The sequence below is a fragment of the Athene noctua genome, chromosome 9, assembly GCF_965140245.1.
Source record: "Athene noctua chromosome 9, bAthNoc1.hap1.1, whole genome shotgun sequence".
Classification (NCBI taxonomy): Eukaryota; Metazoa; Chordata; class Aves; order Strigiformes; family Strigidae; genus Athene; species Athene noctua.
Window position 1 is genome coordinate 2324874 of NC_134045.1, and position 22891 is coordinate 2347764.

The 22891-nt window shown below is 49.6% G+C and overlaps 1 protein-coding gene across 1 annotated transcript in view; it reads right to left on the reverse strand.

Annotated features, from left to right (window-relative positions):
* The window catches only part of LOC141963912 (hydrocephalus-inducing protein homolog), a 115371-nt gene extending 93097 nt beyond the window's left edge, over positions 1 to 22274 (reverse strand). Inside the window, 7 exon segments of the mRNA XM_074913647.1 lie at positions 2836 to 2960; positions 8811 to 9010; positions 14298 to 14432; positions 18414 to 18533; positions 19444 to 19569; positions 20738 to 20869; positions 22137 to 22274. Coding sequence (XP_074769748.1) covers positions 2836 to 2960; positions 8811 to 9010; positions 14298 to 14432; positions 18414 to 18533; positions 19444 to 19569; positions 20738 to 20869; positions 22137 to 22274 — 976 coding nt within the window.
* Positions 22275 to 22891: the final 617 nt, after the last annotated feature.

Below are 22891 nucleotides of genomic sequence, written 5' to 3' on the forward strand. Positions count from 1 at the left end.
GCATGAAGATGAACAGCTGCAGACTGGAGTGGCAGTGGCACACAGCGGTGGGCGTCAGAAGCTCACCGTCTGTTGCCATGAATTTAGCTCAACAGTAGCTTAACGCTACTCACAGAAGCACCAGAGCCCCTGTAAACACTGGCACAAGACTAAGATTAAAGCCAGAAAATGGTTTTAGTATTCCCACCCTGGTATCCTGCACAATACAGGGACGAGTCAAGTATGTACCGAGGTAGGGAGTTTGCTCAGGCAAGTACTGAGCCTCCTCCATTCCGGCTGAAGTCAGTTCAAATTGAGAACACTCAGCAACTTGTCTGAGTGATCTCAGGAACAGAAAATGCAGCACAACAAGGGCTAAACCTCAGTTAAACCCTGCTGCCTGTCCACATGCATCAGTGAATTTACAAAGGAGAAAAAAGAGGAAGGAAAAGACTTGGTCTACAGACTAAATCAATAGGATTTTCATTTCACTTTCAAACGAGTTCCTAGAACTCAGTGACTGCAATGCCAGCCTTGCAAGACAGATGACAAGACCCTTGGTCGAAAGGGGGTTCTTAGAGGAAAGAGAACAGAGCTCTGCAAAGGTAGTTGCTTTCTCCAAAGCCAAACCACAGATGACTGTCACAACAAGGCAGTGCTTTTCTCAGATGCTTTATCCTCGTGGTAGCTGAGATGTTCAGAGGTGCCGGCACGTCCACGCTACCATTACTTGTTCAGCCTCAAACAGCAATAAACAGCCAGGGCTGGGATTTCATGAGTGTCCTGCATGTGTACAGGGACCACTAACACACCGCCAAGCCCCTGCATGGGTGGCCTCGTTACCGAAGTAAGCCTGCTCAGCCAAGGAAAAGGATTCAGCATCCCAACACGTTTACGTTCCCAGATGGAGTATGAGCTGGGCTTTTTCACACCCAGACCCATGTACATGGGGGAAATGGAGGAGTTGGGACATGTAAAGCAGTGAAGATCAAATTTTCACTGTAAATCATTATGCTCTTAGCAGCAAAGACATTTTCTTCACAGTCACCTGTAAAGTTTGTAGCAACACAATTACCACCACGCGGACAGCCTGTCCAGGGGACAGCACCTGCACTCCTAACCAGGACAGTGTAAAGGAGGCACAATTCTAATCAGCCAAATAGCAGGCAAAGGGAAGAGCTTCGTGTCTCCTTAAGCAATGCTAGGGACAGATTTGAATTAAAATTAAAGCCAGGCAACACGCACTGATCCTGCATCAGTCACACTAAAACCAGTGGGATTCACTGAGAACTACTGCCACTTGTGAGCAAGTCAATACAGACACACAGTAAAGCAAGGAAAACGCCTCCCAACACCCTACACTGATATTTTGCTCTTAGTGCCTCCGCTTCATAAGAAACAGTCTGTTGGCAGCTCTGAAAGAGCAGCCCAGCTGCTTTTTGTATGCGAGTCGCAGGGAGTCTGACAGCGCAGGACAAAGCAGCCAGGGCTCTCTCCGCCAGGCTGGGTAACACGGTCTGGTGCTCTGCACTACGCCTAAAACAAGCGGCTTTTAAGACTGATTGATTAAATGCTTTGGTTTCACTTCAGCAATTAATCTCAGCAGCCTTTTACTTCTTTGTATGCTGCAAAGTGTGAGAAATAATCCCTTAATTATTCCTTGCTCTCCTTCTCAGTCTGTGGTTTATTAAAAAATAACTGCAGCGCCGTATTGACAGGCAGGAACAAATCCTGCCTTCATCTCCCAGGCAGCTGCACCATGTTACGGGGAGGTTGCCCACCCCAGAGCCAGCAGATAGTTTGGTCCCTGTGGCCTGTCCATGAAAAGCACTTTGGCAAAGATTACCCATGGAGGGATCAGGTGTTAAGAACAAGGCTCAGGTTTTCCAAGCAAGCTGTGAAGATCCCGGCCCTGGATTCTTCAATTGCACTTTTCATTTCACATGGTATAAACCCCACCGCCCTGTTAGCCCTCATCCAACCCAGGAAAAGATCTATCCCTCTGAAGTTTATCCTATAGGTTCCCTAAACGCATACAAATGAGGCACCTTTTGTCGTTCTCTGAAATGTCAGTTGTTCTGTCAAGAAAGTGTTACCCAAACCAACGAGCTTCTCTGAGTGAGCATAAATTTTCTGTGAATGTGTCATTGACTGAAAAATATTAAACAAAGCTGTGATAACTCAGAAGGCTGCAAAGAGCATTTGGAAGATATAAGAGAATTTACAGAACTTCTACAAACTCAAGACAATAAAAAGCTCATTGCTGGGCTAAAGCATCGCAGTCGCACCTAGGTGAGGACATGACACTTCCCAGGAATGAAGTTCAGGAACAGGGACAAAACAAACCTCTCTTTCAGGCAAGAGAAAATGCACACCAAATGCGTTCAGGCAACTGAAGAAGTGTCTTGAACAGCATCACGAGATACCTCTGCTGAACCAAGGCAGACAGAAGCCTTTTAACATCACACCTTTTCTTGAGTTTTTCCCACCTACTCTTAAAGTGACACTATTTGTCACTTTTTCCCCGAGGTAAAGGACAGGGGAGGTACACCTGGAGAGGGAATTAAGGTGGCTGCGACATCGGGCAATGATGGTAGATGACTGTCATGGGGCGTGCTGGGGGGAGAACACCGTGCTGACAGCAGGGATGGACCAGCACACAGCCACACAGGACACACAGAACAGGCTCAGCCTTTGCCCTTTAACTGCTCCCTTCTAAGCACGGAGACGTGCAGAGGTTTTGAAAGAAAAACTTTTAGAAGTAGTTTGCAAAGCAAGTTTAACGTTATTCTGCCTAGAAGGGGCTCTGTTCTGAAGGATGCAGAGAGCATGCACCACGCAGTGCCCAGCACTTACCTGTGTCATAGTGAACTACCAAGGAACCGGAATGATCCCCGGTCTTCAGCGGGTGAAACTCCACTGTCACTTGCACGGCATCACCAATCCCAAGAGTCCCGATGGAGGGATCCACAGAGAAGGGGCTGCAACGCAGAGAAAGAGACACATCAGGGCTACTGTGGGCGATCCGGGGACTATACTCCTTTTGCAGCCTACTCCACTTCAGCTCACTGGGCAAGCAGGAAGCAAACAAACCACAGCTAGCAGAAAAAACAGAACATAGAGGATCAGAAATGGCGCTACAGACTCTCACTTCTGAAGAGATTCGGCTCTCCGAACATCCTGTGGTGTCAAACGACCTCACCTCCCCCATACTCTGCATCCCCATCTCTGCAGGGAGGCTCAGGAGTCCGACTGCTGGCAATACAGCCAGAGGATGGGTTCTGAGGAGCACAGAGAGGGTGAGAGCGATCTGCCTGCACAACCTGACACTGACTTCCGCAGGAATCTCTCTTTTCCTGCCACCTATAAACTCCACCTCAGGAGATGCAAATGTCAGGGCACTACCTGTCCCAGTGAGACTGCAGCCTAGCAATCAGACAGGAGGGAGAATAAGTGTCTTTCTGAAGACCAGAGAATAAATATGATTTAATTTGCAGAATTCATTTTTTTACCTTGAAAACATCCTAGTTTAGCCTAAGAAAGGGTGCATTTCGTCAGCATTACAGTGAAAGCTGCTCTAAGAAAAGGAACAATCAGAAAAAGCTGAATAAGTGCAAACGCAGATTAGAGCGATACAAGGACGTGGAAACAAGACACGGCAGGAGGATCCCTTGTACAGCCTGAACCATTAAACCCCCGGCTACATGAAGTGCCATTACCAGGAGCACATCAAGGCGGGTTTAACAGGGGTTTTTCTGTGTATTCACAAGCACTGCAATCTGGGACTCTGGGTTGTCATCCAAGCTCGGTAACTGTTTGCTTGGCCCACCAGGCAAGTTCTGTGCAATGCACTGGAAAGAATTATGAAAATGTGTTGGGGTACTTTGGATTTAATATGAGCAATTATGATTTGTCACCAGGTAAATGGCTCTTGGCTGACAGACACAAACCTCAGTGCTTTAATGCAAAGGGACAAGCCAGGTGTAACATGCTTCTGCAGCTGGGCTTCATGGCTCTTCTACAGCCCCACTTAGAAAACGAAGTTATTGCTTTTAGTGCTTTGCTGGTGGTCAATTTGTCACCTTAAAAACATGCTCTGGAGAGTTGTACCATGATTAGAGAATGCAACACACACAAAAATACTGAGAACAACTGGAGCCATGCGCAAGCTGAACTTTGTTCATGTAAGTAGTGACAGCTGATGAAATTGCTGGAGTTTCTGCTCATTAAGGAGATGTCACTGCAATTAGGGGCCTGACCTGCTCCCATTACAACCACGGGAGCACTGCCACCGAAGCACGGGGCCTGCAATGTTTGTGTGCTGGGCCTGAGACTCTGGAGAGAGGAGGAAAGACAAGGCACCACCAGCCTCAGAACTGGGCTGTTCTACAGGGTCCTGCACCCGCACTGATGGTCACTGACAGGACTGCTGCAGGTCTCTGCCAGGGCTTGGGTGGGATCATTGCCTGGTGTGGGAAAGGCAGAGATTTTGGAGTTTTTTTGGTTTTGTTTTTTGTTTTCCTTTCAGAAATGTTGCCAGAACAGAAAAGCTGCCAGTTAAGGGGGATCCTGGGCAACACTTCAGCACTACCTCCCATCCTATCACCTTCCTGCTCCTTCCCCATGTCTACATACTCCTGCCCTCAGATGGATGGGAATAACCCTCCCGAAAATACCTTCATCTTTTCAAATTGTGAAAGGAGGATCCAGCCAAGTTCAGGACTCAGTTCTCAGGGCTGAGAAATGGAGCACAAATCAGATACTGCCTGTCCTACATCCTACCCCACGCCGTACCCATGAGACAACTCTTCCTGCTGTAGTGGGAGCTCATTACCCCTCACATGGACCTGGTTCTCCAAGACCCAAAGATGCAAGCTCCATGGTTTAACTTAACTCCCCTGAATTTCAGTCACCATCACTAAGCTGTTGTCTGCAGCCTACAGATGAGATGCTAAGGAGACATCCCTGACACACTGTCACAGCCAAATGAAAACCACTGCTGAGAGATGGCACTAGCGGGATAGACATTGGCTTTTTACCCATTAAATGTGAGCTGTTCTTTGGGATAATTTGCATCCTGTTAGATCTACCCTTTTAATGAATCACTACTGCTCCTGAAAGACAGAAAAGATAAGGTTTGGAGGCTTTTTAATAGCTCGTTTTCTTCTGACATGCTTTGTAACTATGTCCATTTGTAGGTTTGCTTTGTTGTACGACATCTAGACTTTCACACGTCCAGATCTCCCAATGGCACCTTGCAGTCCCTTATGCAGCTTGTGTAAACATATCTAGCCACACCAACTTAGGAGAGACCTGCCCATCAGTACTTGCCGAGATCTTGCCTGTTATTGCCCTTCAGAAAGAAAGCAACACTAGATTCGTAAGCAATTTCATCATGATATATTTTGGCATTTACATCTTGCTTACTTTCACCAGGCAACAGCTCCCCATCTTGACAGCTGGGCATCCCGTGATGATACCAAAGGCCAAATACTCCTGACAGAACTGAGAAATACGACTGACAAGTGAATAAAGCTGGCAGTTCTGTGGCCCAGGCTTTCAAACTACCATGCTGCCTGTTCTCCTGAACCACACCTTTGGCACACGCAGTGTGCAAGGAGGCCGCAATATACTTCAAGTGCCGTGGCATGTTTATCTCCTGCAGCCAACCTTTCTTTGGTCTACTGGGGCCTTATAAAATCATTTGAGTTTGGGAAAATAGATTTCATTACAAGCTACCTCCAAACCCAAGGAAGACAGTAAAATTACTGGTGATTGAATTGCCTCTTCTGTCTACTAAGATCTATTGCAGGGAAAAAAAAAAAAAAAAAAAAAAAAGGTAGTTTCATCTTGGCATATATTATTTTATAGTAACGGTATAACAACCAAACTCAAGCAATATATCTTTTCCAGTAAACCCAGCCTGCTACAGTCAAAGCATCCAAGACTCCATCTCTGTGCTAAAAAATCCTGTCAGCATCACGCAAGGTCTGTATTTCCCTCTTTCACTGCACCTAGGCTCAATTTTCATGTCCTTGGATGGTCTTTGCACGTCCTATGGGAACTCGCCAGTCTCACGCCTCCATGTAGCATATGGGTACTACAGGGAGGGATACAAGGGGGCTCGAGGCACTGTGCCTCGCAGGATAATTTCCTGAGCCTTCAGAGCTTGGTGGGGACATTCCTAAATGGATCTTATCTCAGACTGATCCCCTCTAGCCCCATAGCATGGCACAGCACAACGTCAGCAATGTCAGGAGAAGGCAGTGCTGCACTGAGATCTGCTTCCAGACACCCTTTTCAACTCGGATGTACTTGGATGACATTTATCTCTGTGAATGTCATGAAGCAGAAACTCGTTATCCTGCCTTAACAATGAGACAACAGGAAGAGACTTTCTCTGTTTATACTATTATTACTTTTTATTACCATGCTATGCAGCTAAGAGCTGGGTATGGACATGCAGAGGGAGGAGAGCACGAAGCCAGACTGCATAACAGGGAGTGCTTTGGTGGTTTTCTCCCTCCATGAAAAGTGATCAAATATGCGGCCATGCTTCTGGTAGAAACCATGGCAAGGGAGAGCTCCAAACGGGAACAGCAGAAGGATGCTGAATTGGCCCCATGGCTTCACTTAAGAGCTCTTCCCTGGAGGGAAATGCACAACAAAAAACATCAAAGCCTTTAGATAAATGAGTAACAGGCAGGGAAAGTCATCACGAAGTGACCAGATGCAAGAGCTGAGGGGAAAGGTTAGGACTGGAGATGGGCTGAAAAATGCACGGAAGGTGAAGGCAGACAGGTTATGCTTGATGCCACAGAGAAGGAAATCCAGAGAAAAGCTGCGAGGAAACGTGGTATGAGCAGCACGATGGACTAGGAAATGGTGACATCTGCAGCTGACTTGTGAATGGGCAAGAGCCTGAATATGCTCAGGCCAGAAAACACAAGTTTAAATTGTTTAGATAGAGAATAAAGGACACAGAGGTCACTTGATGGATCTATAAGCTTAGACAGATCTCTCACTCCCTTCTACTCCACTAATCCTCCTCCTCCTCCTCCTCCTCCTCCTCTCACATGCAAGCATGTATTTTTAAATACTCTTTTAAGAGTATTTAAAAAGAAATCTGAATGAAAGTCAGGGCAACTTAATTAGAATAAAATGCTACTTATATTCAAAGATATAAATCATCTGTTTGAAATTTCAAAGCAGCTTTCAAAAGTTTATCATGAAATGGAAGAGATGGCAGATGCCCTCAGCTGACAAGGGAAATCATATCAGCTTCCCATCCCTGTACACATGCAGTCCAGTTGTTCAGAATTTTTTTGTGTGTAGTTTGAAATAAAACATTTGCAATGCTTCCCATTTCTTTATTGCAAATCTGGGCGGAAATATTTGCTCAAGCTCAGAAACTCTTAAAATCCGTATCAAGGAGGACTCGACGTGCTGTATCACTCAACAGGAGAGTTGGAGAGTCCATTGCAAAAAGATGATTACTGAGATTTTACTGAGTATTTATTTTGGTGGCAACAGCTAGATCTGGAAATCCCAGAGGAAAACTGTGCAGTGATTTACAAGTTCCCGCCTACGTGTTTCCACAGGGAAAAGAAGCAGCCTCCTTAAACAGCATCCTAGAAGCCTGCTTAAATAGCCTTGCCAGGGTTTGGTGGAAGCTCCTCTTGAACCCTCATGTTTCACAAGAGAAAAGTAAAGACTGGCCTTTTGAGCCCTGTTTTCCTGGAGAAGAAGTTGAAGCAGCTCAGGTGCACCAAGTCAGACCGCTGGTCTTTGCTGCATTCTTGACCTCAGCTCCTACACCAAGGCCTCCGGGACCAAGCAACTCACCACGAATTACCAGCCAACTGAACCAGTTTCCCTGCAGCTGCATCACCCTCTCCCATTCAGCCAACTGGGAAACCGGGGGCTGTCTTCTGAGACCAGAAGGAGCAGGACAGGCTGTCCACCACACAACTCATGTCAGGCATTTGATTCGGGACCACCGGAACACCACGTGCTCGCAGCTCCCGGAGCATGGGTGTCTTTGGCCGACACTGGTATGGAACCACTTCAGAAGGCACTCGGGATCAGGAGGTTGCAAGCTGGATACTTACAGATTGGAGCACTCTCCAGGAAATCTGGAAGAGAGAAAGCTCTAGAAGAAAAGGCCCCCAACCCATGCACCAGACACTTGCTGCATCTTTTGCCTGTGCCCTCATTAGCACGCTGCTTTGGGGCTGTGGTGCAGTTTTTAAGCCAGTGTCTGCTCATCTCCACCTAAAAGCTCATTCTACTTAATATTTGGTCTCACGGACCAGACCAAACCCACTGGAAAACAAAGTTCCTGGCCTTTGTCAGGGCCTCAATACCAATTGCTTTGATCTACGATTTCTAATGGCACTTGCATATAAAGACACAGCTGCTGGTAAATTCGTAAATGTCTCTCTCACCAGCTCACAGCTTGCCCATCTCTTAACACTGTGTTCGGTCTACAGGAACCGAGCTCCTAGAGCTGTCGCCTGCCACGCAGCATCTTACACAGCCCAAGGGCAGCCAGGCTGCCTTCCTTCATGTGCTCTTTCAGTCTAATGGAACCGGTCTTGCGAGATGCTCTGTTGGAGACACCACTGCAGTACAAAACCTCGCTGCAGCACGCAGACTTTTATCACAGGTTCCATCATACTTAAAACACTACAAGCAACAGCAAAACCCACGTGTCCTGCCCGTTTCCAGCTACAGCCGCAACACAGCAGCTCAGATGCTCTGGTTCCTTGTTGTTACCAACCGTGTTATCATGCAACAGTGTTTTGCACAAAGAAGATGAGCTCCTTTACCTCTCAGTGCTGATGCGGTAGCGAGCCTCCCGGTTACCCACGTTGCGAACCAGCAGAGTTTTCTGGGAGCTGTACTTGACTGGACAGATGGAGAAGTTCAGCTCGTCAGGGAAGTCCAGGATAGCTCGGGCACCTACAGCTCGGATTGGCACAATAAACTTTTCCCGTTCTGTGATGCAGGTGAGCTGGTGGAAATAATCCTGCAGGGAAAGAAACAATCTCAGCACAGTGCATTTTGTACCATCCCATGGCAGAAGAAAAACTGCTGGTTTCTATGACTCTAACAGTAGCATCCAGTAACGTCAAAGGGCTTTTTACCTTAGGGACCTTTCATTCCTTTAGTGTGACTTGAACAAGGCTGCTAACTTGCAAAGAAGAAACAATCCCATGGATTCACCTGCTTTCACAGCAAGCTGGCAGAACCTGACGAAATTTTCTGATACTTTGATTCAGAGGCACCAACATAGAGCAATTTCATGGAAGGGATTACAGCAGTAACAAGAACCCGTGATCATCCCCACCGCAGATGATCAAAGGCTCCACTAAGCACCCACTGTGCCACAGTACTAACTCCAATCCCAGCAACACAGTGACCTCAATGATGCTGGCCAGGGAGGGGATGCTCAGGTGCCTTTTCAAAAGGACTTTGCCACGTGCACGACCAACACTCAGTCTTTGGTGAAATATTTAACAAGCTGGACATGGGAATTGTTTTAATGTCAGGTGAGTTTAGGGTAAGTGTGTAATTCCTACCCTTTCCCAGAGCAATATAGGGACAAGGCTGGGGTCACACACCCTTAAAAAGCTATCTGATCCATCTCCCAACCGCAGAACTGGCTCAGCTCTACACCCAATCTACTCCTGCAAGATGTCTGACAAGTACTTAAAAGCACTAACAATTCCACCCCTGCCCTCGGCAGCCTATTCCAGCTCTACACTAGACTTTAAGAGTTCTTCCTGTGCCTAATCTCAGGTACATGAAGGCAAGGCTAAAGCAACAAGGATTTGGCCTCAGAGACAACCATGATCTTGAGAGAGCAAACTGCCTCTCGCCATTCACGCACAGGCACGTTGCGTGCCGAGCCCCCTCTCCAGGGATGCCCTGGGACGCTGCATCCTGTACAAGGCTGGACTCAGCTCTTCAGAGTGCCCTGACCTTCAGCCACGCTCCGTGACCCACCAGAATGGGACCTTGCACCAAGCTGAACAAAGCCTCAGGCCAAACCGGGGGAAAGCCAAGGGAAGAGGGGTGCCAGGCAGAAGCTGGCTGTGCAGGCCGCTGTGGACCCACAGTCCTGTGAGCATCTGCAAGCTGAATAACCCTCCCGTGGGAGGAGATGGGGGCTGCAGATCTCCACTGCAGCACTGCCCTGCCTTACCAGCTCTGCTAGGCATTTACTTACAGTCTATGGGTACAGCTGGAACCAATTCACAGCCTTGTTTTACTTTGCAACTGCAAACCCTTAGACGGTTTCAATCCAGGTTTCTAAACAAACATGCCTGGGTGAGAGAGGGGTTGCATCGCTTCCACACTTTAAAGTTTCTTTTTAGACCCACCAGCTTCAGTCTACAGATTTTCATGAAAATACAACTTCATCCTTCATACAACTCCTCTCCCAGTTTCAAGGAAAACACCTGTCACTGTACGATGGTTCCTCTTCTCCTATTCACCTTCGAGAAGCAATAAGTTACAAGCTCAGGCCTCTGAAGTATCACCACTGGCATTTGAATTTCACCCAGTGAAATTAAAGAACTGCTTGTGTCTCAGAGGTGTCACTTCAGGCTCTTTGCAAGCTCAGGTTAACGTTAATTACTGTCACAGTGACAGCAACCTTCACTGCCCAGCACACCAGCAAACGCAGGGGGCGGTTTTGCTGTGAAACCAACCCTAAATACCTCACTGAACTCATTGCATCAGACAACTGCAAAGAAGAGATCCTTGTAGCACAAAGTAACGTAGCAAGTCAAGCAGGGAAAGCTCCCGGCTGAAACCAGGATATCATAAAGGCTGGAAAAGAAGGGCCATTAAGAGAGGACAGACTGGAGGATGAAGACAGCTTCCCATGAGAAAGGGTGGCCCTTCTCCTGCCTTCCTCAGCCACCAATTCACAGCAGGCTTTGAAATTCATCACTTGGCTCCAGGTTCATTTTGCACAGGGCCATTTGCCTTGATTTTCTGCCCCTTTCCTCCCCTCAAAAGTCATCTTAAAAGGATACTTGGAATAGCTTCAGTGTGCTACCAAACATCTAACAGCGCCCGACTGAATTCTGATTTCAGTAATGCAATAACTCATCAGCCTGTCATAATTTACATTAACGAGCATTAATTCAGTCTCCACTGAGCAACAGTAGTGAATTTGGCAAACCTTACAGACTGAACGTGTATTGCTTGAATATATTGTATTGCTACAGCAAAAAGAGCGAGAGGACAAAACAGAATAAGCTGTGCTATGTATTCATATGCTTCTTGCTTCCTTCTTCCTTTAAGATAATCTATTAATAAGCCAAAGGACACACACAAAGGTAGGTATTCCTGTCTATTGCCAGTCAGTTCCACGATGCTTTCCAATTAGGCAGAGACTGTCAGACCATAACGCAAGGACACCCGAACACAGGGTGGCACGAGAACAGCCACACCATGCAGCTGAAGCCCTAAACCCGAAATGTGTACAACAGAAGCAGCAAGAGTAACTACCTGGAAACGCTGACCCACAGAAAAATTAATATTTCTTATTTCTAAGGAGAGTGCCAATAAACAGAGACATGTCAGCTCTTTATTTACCTTCTGACAGTCCCATCCTGTCGCACATTCCCAAATGACTGCAAGACAATAGGAATTGCTCATTTTTCAAGCAAGCGCTATATGGCACGTGGCATTTCAGCCACTAACAACTCACATGGTCCTTTTATTTAGGGCTTAGCCACAATTTTACTCCCTCGAATCAGGAGTGACTTTGCTGAAGTCAGACTTACCCCGGGGAAGAACAGATTCAAACCAACTCCACAGCAGGAGTGCCCAGCCCTGGCAGAGGGGTTTGTACCTGCGTCCCAGCTCACGGGGTTATCCACCCTCCCTGCAGGTGATGGAGCAGCAGAGGGGCAGAGCCTCTTCAAAGGCAGCGCTCGTCAGCCTTCCACAACTAACACACAGGTGTTCTGCGTGCAAGCCACTGCCAGCCCAATGCAGGCGGCTCTGCAGAACCATTTCCCAAAGCCTCTTTGCTGAGGGGTTTTCAAGGTGCCGTGCACCTCCTGACTGCACTGTTGACCCGTTTCTAGCTGTGCTACGGCACTCTGGTGCTTCGCTGGCCCCACACTCCATCAAGTACGAGACAAAATGCTCAATTTGTACAAAATTCTGATTCAGCTGTATAAATCCCCACGTGCTCCTCGCTGAGCAGCAGGCATCCCTCTCCCCATGCCCTGCACAACCCCCAGTGCACCAGAAACCACCGGAGTGTCGCTGAAGCTCTGCTGGCAGAGCTCCCTGCTCCATACACTCGCCAGTTCAAGGGCAAGACAAGGGACAAAGTATTGGACATGGGGGTTCTGAGGGTTCTCTCACCCCACTTGTGGTGATGTTCACGTGTTGCTCTGCTGCCTCTCTAAACTCGAAGAGCAGCACTTTGCCCTTCACGGGCACCAATATACCTCTGCCACCCCCCAAAAGTACACTAATTAATATGAATAAATCAGAGTTTGAAGGCACCGGTGTACTTTGCAAAGCCTACCTCAATGAGATTAAGCTCTTGTGTCACTTGAGTAGTTTGGAGAACTGCCCTAGGACAACAAAATTTTAACCCTAAATATTATTGATGTGAAATAATTTCTCATCCCTCCAAAGGAACACATTCTTACACAAGCATGGGGAGCTAGGGACCACAGGGCATTTTCTCTTCAGTTTTCTATATCCGTGCCGTTTGAGGATAGGACAAAGTGTTAAATTATATCTAAGTAGCAAGTGAAAGATGAAAAGCAGGTAGGCCCAAAGAGTTCTTGCACCGCTGGCCCGGTGCAGAAACATCTGCTGACTTAAAGCTGTCCCCTAGCCTCGTCTCTCCAACAAAGCCATGCGAAGGACAGTGCTAAGAGGTAGCAGGATGGTGGTGAACGGACTCAGCCTGCCTGTCCTTGTTTCCCTGCAGTGCTTCCTCCTGTCCATGCCAGGTATTAAATTCTTCTGCACTAACAAGCCTCCAGATAACAGCATTGACCCTTCACATCACAGCACTGAGAATCAGACCTGCCAGGGCCACAGCACTGACGTGCAAACCTCTAAGCAAAGGCACGGCGTGTTTGGCATGGAAGAGGTGCCAGCTGACAGAGCAGCCACAGTAACACGCGTGACGGCCACAGCGCAGGCTCTGGGTAACGTGTCTGCCTGCAGCTTGTACCTGCCCGTTTATTCCCCTATGTGCTCGTTCAGGCAGATGTCTCAAAGCCACCTGCAGCCCAACAACCTCCTGCCGAGTTAGGGACATCTAGAGCTCAGTGTGCCTGTGCCAGGCTGGCTCCCTGCCACCTGCACAGCGCTCCCTCTGCCCCAGCCTCCCAGCTGCATCGCAGACAGACAAGTGTCCTCAGGGACAGCCCAGCTGCAAGGCTTGAAAACAGAGGGGATGGAAAAGCACCATCTTTGCTCCAGTCCAGGGTGAGGCAGGGAAGTGGCTGCCCGATGGGAAACAGAAAAGCTCTCTAGATCTGTTTGTTCCTCTAGTATTTTCCACAATAATTAAACCCCTACTGTTGGGATGAGATGGTCAAACATCAATACCCCACCCTGCCATTTTCCTATAGTTCCACATGCATCTTCCCTCAGGAACACTCAAGGAAGCGCAGGGAGGGAAAGCACAGCCCGTCAGTCCCTGCTGCAGCAGCTAACAGCATCCTAACAGACCAGCTGCAGACTGCCCGACCACAGCCTGGAGCAGACCCCACAGCAGGCTGTGGGCTATAACCAGTGCGTAAAATCCGCCATGACTTCAGACATAATGTTCTACTGTCTCGCTACCGTGGCCAACACGCAAGGAATTAAGGTGACTCCAGTTTCCACGGGTGGCAGTCCTCACTCTGATCAGGCTCACTTTAGGTCCTCCAAGTAACAAGTCACTTTTAAACACACCTCTGTATCTACCGTTAGTGGAGCAAACCCATAATCACACAGCAGTGGACAGATACCAGAAACCAACCCCTTGGGAGGCCGCCCCACTACAGACGGCAGACTCTCTTATCTCTCAAACCAGCAGACATGACATTAAATATTCCATCACTGAAGGACAAAAGTGATCTGAAACATGTAAGAGCCTCCAGCCTATGAGAGCATAATCTTCCCCATGGGGAAGGAGTTTCCCCTGGTTCTAGATCCAGGACAACCCCACTGGAACCAGGACAGTCCTCAAAACCCACAGCAGATGCCCTGTTCTGAATCCAGCCCAGCAGGTTCAGCTTACACTGAAGGCACCAACCTCTCTGGACCTCCAGCCTCACCTTGTTCTCCTCCGGGGTGAACAGGATGCGGAAAGTTGAGCGCATGCCAGGTGCTACTTTACAGCACACACCACTGGGGCTGGTCAACTTGAAGTAAGGCGACGGCTCCAAGACAACCTTCACCAGCCGAGGAACCTGCAGGGAAGACAGGAAACTATGATTTTGCCACTCATACGGACACATGAGGAGAAAATACCTGGCCGTGCCCTGGGGACATCCCTCCTTAACCACTTTTCCAAAGCACTTCTAACTCTTGAGGTTGTCACAACCCAGACTGGAAGCCCAGAGAGTCGCAACAGTTCTGTGATCCCCTTGGGTTAAATTAAGGTGAAACGACACCAAGCGACCGGTTAAAATGTTTTACTTGCGGTAGAAAACAATTTAAACTTGGAAAAGGATAATAAGCAATGTGGTGTCTTACAAAGGGAGAGGGAGACGGAGAGGGAGAGCAATCCGGATCAGCACCCCTGGATCCAGCACTGTCTCAGGTCCGATCATCTTGGCTGGTGGGTGCAGACGCAACAAAGTTTCTGTCCCCTTTTCAGTTCATCTTACCAGCTGGTTAGCACACTTCTGCTTCTGGGGCAGAAATGCTCACCTCTTGTCAGGCCTTGCCGCCTCTTCAATGGCGACGGCACGAGGCCGTTAGCAAGGCCAGCATGGTGTCTGGCTGACACAATGGAGCCACACAGTACCGGGCTTACACAGTGCAGCCAGTGATGAGCGGTCTTGGTGCTCGAGGGGAAACTTTTGGTTTCACTCAGTTTCCCCCCCTCTGAGGTCCACATAAGGCATTTGTCAACACAACTACAAGGGAGTGGGGGGGTGCAGCCTTCCATACACTCCCGCTCCCTCAGGTGACATTCCTTAGACTAATCCAAAGGCCACAGCTGGTCCTGGAGGTTTTCTGTGTCGATGAATGTTTGAGGCATCAATGCCTTCAGTTCCTTACAGAGGAATACACCGGGATGGAATCCATTCTGCCAGGGCACAATAGCATATCAACCAGCCCAAAGAACCTGCGGGCTTCTGCCTGCACACACCCAAGCAGTCACGCCTCTGGAGGGGGATGAAATACCCAAAGGCAAAACAGTACCTGCTATACTGGGGGGAGGAAGAAATTCACTTCTAACATACTGGGTTTGAGTGGGGCAGTCAAGCTGCACTGCTACAGTCACGCAGGCAGACCAGCAAGAGGAGACCACAGACACTGTGGCCTTACTGGGAATAAAAGGAAACCTGGAGAGCAAAAGGAGGAACATAGGAAGACAACGAGACAAGAAACAAGGAGATGGCTTAAGGGAACTTAGAGCGGGCTGTAAAGAAGCAAGGGAGAAGCAAAATACACTACAAGGAAAGGCTGATGCAGAAGATGAGAGCGGTCAACTTGCCAAAATGATGGAAAGCCACACAGCCCCCCAGGCTGGGCCTATCAATTATGGCCTTCAGAGGCATTTTCTGCCTTGAGATACGTGACCAGCACTGACTCACGGTGTGGTTTCTTTGTTAAAAGCCACTCTCGGCTCTCTGGAGGCTCTTGCTGCCTGGTGCCTGTAGCCAGGCAGCTGCCAGTGCAGGCAAGGCAGATTTCTGGGCACTCCTCCCCACAGCCAGGAGTCCAGGCAGGTACCCTGCTGCAGGTTTCTGCCCTCTGGGATACCACAAGCACAGACACAGCAAAGAGGTGTTTTCTAGCACACTGATGTCAACGCCTGAGCACCAAATCTCATCTCAGAAAGTCTAAAACAGGCAATTTTGACTGACAAGCAGCTTCACTGATAAATAACCCATGTGAGGCCTGGGCAAAATGGAGGTTCATTCTTCACCACCCGCTCGAGCCCGATAACCCATGGCCAAGGCAGTCCTGACGTCTCCAAACACCCTTTGCTCCCAGCAGTGCCCTGGGACAGCAAGACCCAGCAGAACATTTTACACTGCAGACAAACATTTTGGTCACCAAGACCCTTGGGAGATGAGCTAAGACCTTCAGCAAAAGCCACCGAGAACATCGCTGAGAGTGGTGAGGAGCAGCCTGAAGACAGAAAAGCAATTTTACAACACACAGGGAAGAGCAGTAACTATACAGCAGAGCACTTCTCTATTTGAATGACTACAGAGCCTCTATCTGGAATATACACTTTGCTGTTAGCTGGATTTTTATGGATCAGACAACCTCAGGCGACCATGCAGTACAGGTCAGCGTGATTTGGAGGGATCTGTGAAACTGGTGAGAAAACTTTGAGACAGAGTACAGTGTTGCTGGACATCACCAAAAGCCAACAAAATTAGAATATAAGCACCTCTCTTGGGATTATCATCTCTATGTTTGTGCACTTTAATATGCCAAGGATTTCCCTTAAAGTTGATCTTGCTTTTCCACCAGAGCTGTCCAATGGCTGAGGACTTACTAGCTTCAAAACTAATTCCTTTTGGAAAAAATCAACAGCTCACGCATTGCCTCCCCTTTACACGGCATACAAATCACAAGGTACAGCTGCACAAGTTTATTATTTTTTACTGGGAATAGCAGAAATGCGGATGCAGATGTTGTTTTCCACTTGAGGAAGCATGAACAGAGCAAATTGACTGTTTGCCTGTTGGCTGGTACTTGGCAACGACAAATATTTTGAAGTGCCATCTGGATAACGGAGCAGCTGAAGCCCAAAAACTTAATGGGAACAAAGCAGAGCCATAGGAACCAAGAGAAACTGAGGCACATTTAAACTAGGAAAGAGGATACCTACAGCAAAGAGTGCCCAGAATCAGTGTGGACCCCATGAAGGGTGTCCCTTGGACAGGGGCACCCACGCTGCTCTTTCCAGTACTCCCAAGCTAAACCAGGCCAGGAATGGGGCAGGACTCTCCAGGAATAACTGAGGGACCACCCTGAAACTGTCTTTGCCAAACGGTCTTCCATTTTCAACCATGTCCCTGTCAAAACCCGTTACCTCAGAATATACTTTGACTTCTCTTGCTGTTCCCCCACCTGCAACATGCCCTGACAGATTTTTTTGTCCCCTTGTTTTTTTTCCAACAAGACCGGTAGATTTGGAGGGGGATTAATTCACGTGCTCTCACGTACACTTCCATCTGCCCATCTTGCCCTCCTCTCACATACACATCTTCTTCTTCATTACAGAACAGTATCTTTAATTACACCTTTCTTTTTCGGAACTTTCTCTGCTTCCAGCACACTTACTCTTACGTGTCAAGAGAAACCCTTGTGTGTACGATGCTCTCTCCCAGAGCACTTTCCCACTCAGCTCCTTTCCTCTCTCCTGTCTTTTCCCACTAGCTGCTCTTGGAACGTGCCTCATTCAAGCAAACATTTCCCCTGCTGAAATTCAAATTTTCCTCCTTATAGTGCAACAACATGGCTGACATTTTTCAACTTCTCCCTTCTCAACTTTTCTGGGAAATCTCAAAATGATCACAATTTTTTCAAGTAAAGGTGGAGACCTTCAAGAGAATATTACTCTGGATGTGCTGCGGTTCTCCAAAGGGAAAGCAGAGAGCCACGCTGCTAAGAGAAAACTGAGCAGAACTGCATTAAGCTTAGCAGGAGCCTAAAGTGACGCCGAAGGCCTCCCACCGCTTCTGCTGGATCAGTCCCTTTCCCCTGCTGCTTCAAAACACCCTTCCTGGAGTGCTAATGCCACTAACCATAACCTCCTCCAGCATGAAGTGGAGAAGGCTCAAGCCCTGGGCTTTGACAGCGAGCTGCACAGAGGCAGCTGAACAGGCTGCGAGAGGCAGAGGTGCCCTGCCAGAAACCGAGACTAACCAGGGAGCCACCAGCACATGGTGCTCACTCGAGGGAAAGCAGGAGAGAAGGTAACAACTGTACAACCCCCAACATCCCCATCAATGCAGGGCTTTCAAGGGGAAGGACGCTGACTAGAAAAGCTCCTTTGCGTTAGATACCACCAATGCGTGGCCAAAATCAGGGGGAGGATTCCCAGCATGGGAAGACTTCTACCGTCTTGCAAAATAAAGGTGGTGAGACATGTTATTCTGGATGTGTCGTGCTGCAGCAGATAACTTGTTACGCTGTAAACCACAGGAATTACACGGCTCTCCCAGCACAGTGTTAAACCTCTGCATCCCAGCACTTACCTTGTCAGTGTTCCTCAGAATCAGTGGCACTTCATAGACCTCGAAGGGGATGTAGTTCTGAAATACCACCTCTGAAGGAAAAGGCTGAAACAAGCTCTGGTCCAGGTCAACTGCTGAGAACTGGAGAGGCAAGACAGAGCGGTGAGAGGAGGGTCAGCTGCTGGCAGAAAGATTCACGACAGAATCCTACACCGATCTCCAGTGGAGTACAGTCTCTCGGTGAGTACATCCGCACAGCTCACGCTAGGGAAACAGCCCCCCACCTCTGTTCTGAGCTGATCAAAAGTTTCTGGACCACACTAAGCAGGCTCAAGCTAAGAAGCTCTTTTGGTAGGTGTTCCTCCAGGTTTCCTTCTCCAGAAGGCAAGGCAGCGCTTACTGCCAGCAGAGCCCTGTGCTGACGTGGTCACACAGCTCCAGAGCCCTTCCTGAAGAGCCACCAGCACTCATGGAGCAAGCAAAACCCAAGAATTTACAGGAGATATCTGTATTATCTGGCAGCCTGCAAAATCTCACACCCTGTAAAGGTCCCACACATTGTTCCAACCCAAAACATTAATGCACTTGGTTTTGTTAAATCTTTTTAACAAAGCAAAACAAGTAATCACTATAGGCCCTCAGCCTTCAAAGGCCAATGCTGCCACCGTCAAAGGAGTCCCATGACCCCAAGCATTTGACAGTGACTACACCAAAGCACGAGGTGGCTATTTCACCAGGAGGATGGAAAATGGGAAGCTCGGGCCCTTGTGGCCTGCCCCTGCCTTCCCCCAGTATCAGCTAAACTCCAGCAAAACCCACCAACTTCAGCAGAGGTTATTTATATTGATTTAGCACAGATCAGGACTTCCAACCTCTCACCAAGGAAAAACGTTCTACCTTTCCCCAGCAGAAGGAACTCCACCACCACCAGCAGTTTGAAAAGACAACAGGCCCTGAGGTATTCAGATGAGCCAGAGGCACGCCTGTCACAAACACACACCCTCTTCAAATGTCACATCAAACAGCACGGAAAAGGGCAGGAAAAGGTTACCTTGTGATGGGAGGCTTCTCCCATGTCTAGAAGCTGGGTAATCCGGGGCCGCCTCATCTCCCGGGTGCTGGCCAGCCTCTGCTGGGTGGTAAGAGACATCTCCTTCAGGAAGGCAGAGGGAGTCAGCTGAAATGCAAAACACCAGCAGAAAGGATTTACTTTTTTTTCTTTTCTGCAGGAAGGATTTTTGTGTTCAAGTACCACTGATCAATAATTTGTGATCACAGCCACTAGGATAGTCCTGGAAGTCCTGTAAATTACCTGCTGAAATATTTAACATCAGTAAGTTAATGATATAGAGCTGAATACACACGCTCCAAGCAAGTGGCTCTGTCCCTTTAGCATCTCCTTCATGAGGTGATGTGACATGTTTGGGGATTTCTGCTTTTTGGGTATTTGTCCCCTCTTGAGTTTCGCTGGATTGAGCCAGAGACCTTTGAAGAGAGCGGGGAGGAGTTATCAGAAATCCCCTAACTCCACCCTTGCACAGTGCTCACACCAACTCGCAGGTGGAGATGGCACTGCTGGGTGAGTCAGAGGAAAGCAGAAGAGCAGTGTTGTGCCAAGACAGAGGTGGAGAGGGATGGGTCCAAGTTTTAGTTATTTCTTTTCCATCAGCACTTGCTTCCTCTCTGTTCTGGCCTCACAGACCCCTCCACAGGAGGATACAGAGATGTCTCCTTGACAGAGCCTCAACACTGGGTCACCTCCAGTGAAGGGAGCTCCAGCCAGCAAACGGGACAGTTGTGGGTGGCAAGGAGGAATCGCCCTGAATCCCCACTGCTGTTTGCAGGGCTGCATCAGTGCTCCACACAGGACACGAGATGCCATAAAACAACTCTTTTGGAAGCTATTCTATCTGGGACAGCCGTGTCCTCTCAAGACTCCAGGCGGTTTGAGCAGCCCACCACATGCCCAGCAGCCCAGCGGTGTGGCCAGGGCAGCACTGGCAGGTATGCCCCTGTGACAGGAGATGTTACTGCCCACACAGCAAAGAGGACGGAAGGCAGCACATTTGTGCTTCAGCTGTTCCCGTGCAAGGCCCAGTACATTCCTTTATCTCGGCTCCACTGGCACCTTCAGGCAAGACCCTGGACTTTCCCTGAAGCAATACAGCCCACCCCCCCTGCACCATGACAGCCCCCTCCAACAGAAGTACGGCAGCAAAGAGGTGGGGAGTGGTGCCTGGCTCCACAGCGCCCTGACAACGCGAGGGGAAGGCAGAGGAGGGGCAGGGGCAGCTTCCCTAAGGAGCCTTAGCCCAGCTCCTACCCGGCCCCCAGCAGGTACTTACAGGCACATGCCGCTCTGCCTCTCTGACCAGCTTCGGATAACAGCGTACTGCCGCCTTTCTCTGGAGTCCATCAGCCATTTTGGGGGATCCCATGGACTGATGAATCTTGCCAGTGGCCACGACTAGGAAAATCTGGAAGGAGTAACAGTGAGACTTTAAAAATCCAGAATCCCATTCACGGCAGACCCAAAGGATACACCTGTGTCTCCAGGCTGTGGCATCCTTCCTAAGTGGAGAACATAAGGCTGCCTCACACTGTTTCGTGATTAGACCATATGTAAGTGGCAGAGTTAAGATTCATAGAAGTCAAACTCCATAAAAAAACTCCCTGAGCCAAAACAGACTTTAGCTGTGGGTGCAGTCCCAAGAGCCACAACTATTTGTTTTCATGAACTTCAGCTGTCAGCTGACAGTGAGATGCACCAAGGGTCCCTTCCAGGAGCCTGATGGAGAGTCCCCAGCTCCACATACTATCATTTACTGCTGTGGCTCCTGCCTTAAGTCTTTACAGTCCCATTTTCCCCTTCCCAGCATCCGATCTCTGCTATTCTGGCTTGGCAACTTTGCATCTCCCTTTTTATTTACTCTTTTTCTGGCATCCGGACCACAGTTCAAAGAACCGTTTAAGCTGGAAAAGACCTTTAAGATCATCGAGGGCAGCTGTAGACCCAGCACTGCCAAGCCCACCGGTCCTTTCCCTGGATGTACGCAGGAGCTGCTGCTCAGAAAATCACCTACGGATTTCAAATGCAGGACCGAGGGCCCCTGCCCCGGGCACTCCCCTGCCCCAGGTACCCCCCTCTCGCACAAGGGATGACCCCAGCCCCGCGGCGTGGGGCAGGGGGTGTCAGTGCCTCCCCGAGCTCCCCCGCAGCCCCGGTCCCTGCTCCGCCAAGCTCCCAAGCCGCCCCGCCCGCAGCTGAGCCACCCGGGCAGCACCGGCACCCAGAGCCACCCTCCGGCTTTTGGCCGTGGAGGGGACGCAGACACCGCCCCGCAGCATCCCTCACCTCTCTCACTCCGCGGGGGCTGTGGGGACACACTCACGGGAGGATCCCCACTGCCAGACTGGCTGGTATCCCCACTGCCAGACTGGCTGTTGCCCCCGTTGCCAGGGCAACTGGGCATCACAGCCAGCCCCAACACCACCATGGCAACGGCAGGGATGGGGGGTGGGGGCTGGGGGGGCAGCTCTGTGACATGGGGGCAGAGGGCACAGGGATGCTCAGTGCCCAAAGCCCCCAGTGAGCACAGCCAGCAGGCCCTGAGACCGCCTCCAGCACACCGCCCGGCTCCAGCACAGCCGCAGCCCCGGGTGCGTCACCCCGGCTCGCAGCAGCGGCTACAGACAGTCCCTCGCTGACCCCGTTCCACTCTCTGACCCACTCCTGGGCCTCACCATGCCTGGAGATGGAAAAGTCCTCAGATAGACCCCTCTCTCATGGAGCTCCCTGCCCAGGTACACGGGTGCAGCTGAGACAGGGAAGTGCAGGAGGACCAAGTCTCCTCCAGGCTCCTTCGCAATCACCGGCCTCATCGGTTCCAAGACTTTCAAGCCAGCCACAAAATGAAGCATCAGCCATCGCCCCCAGGGAACACCCACGCTTTCAAAAAGAGAGCCCAGGAGCTGAAATTCACACCACCCGCCATGCTCAGGACCATGCACTCGGAGGAGCTATGGGGTTTATATCGCTGCCCCCTCTCCATTCCTGGGCTGGGACATAGCCACCTCTGCTCCCTCAGGGACCCACAAGCCCCTCTTCCCTTGCCAACACTCTCCCTGCCCCATGACCTCCCTCTGCTTTCCTGCACAATATCCAGCTGTCACCAGTAAGCTCAGCTTGAAGCCATCATTCCCAGGTCACACTTGGCTCTCTGCTGGCTGCCTGCGTTTCTGACTCCAAGAGGACACATGTGGGGCAGCCCAGGGCGTGGAGAGGAGATCACAAAGCCCCAGCACAGGCACTGCCAGCTTCTGGACACCAGGACCAGAGCCCTGGGGGTGACACAGGCACATCAGAAACATCGGTCCTGGCATCAAGCGCTGCACTCACCAGATCAAACCCACAGAGTAACTGGGCACAGCTGGTGTCTTGCAGGGGACACGGAGCTGCAGCAAAGGCAAAGACAAGGGCTGCAGTGAGGCCCCAGGGC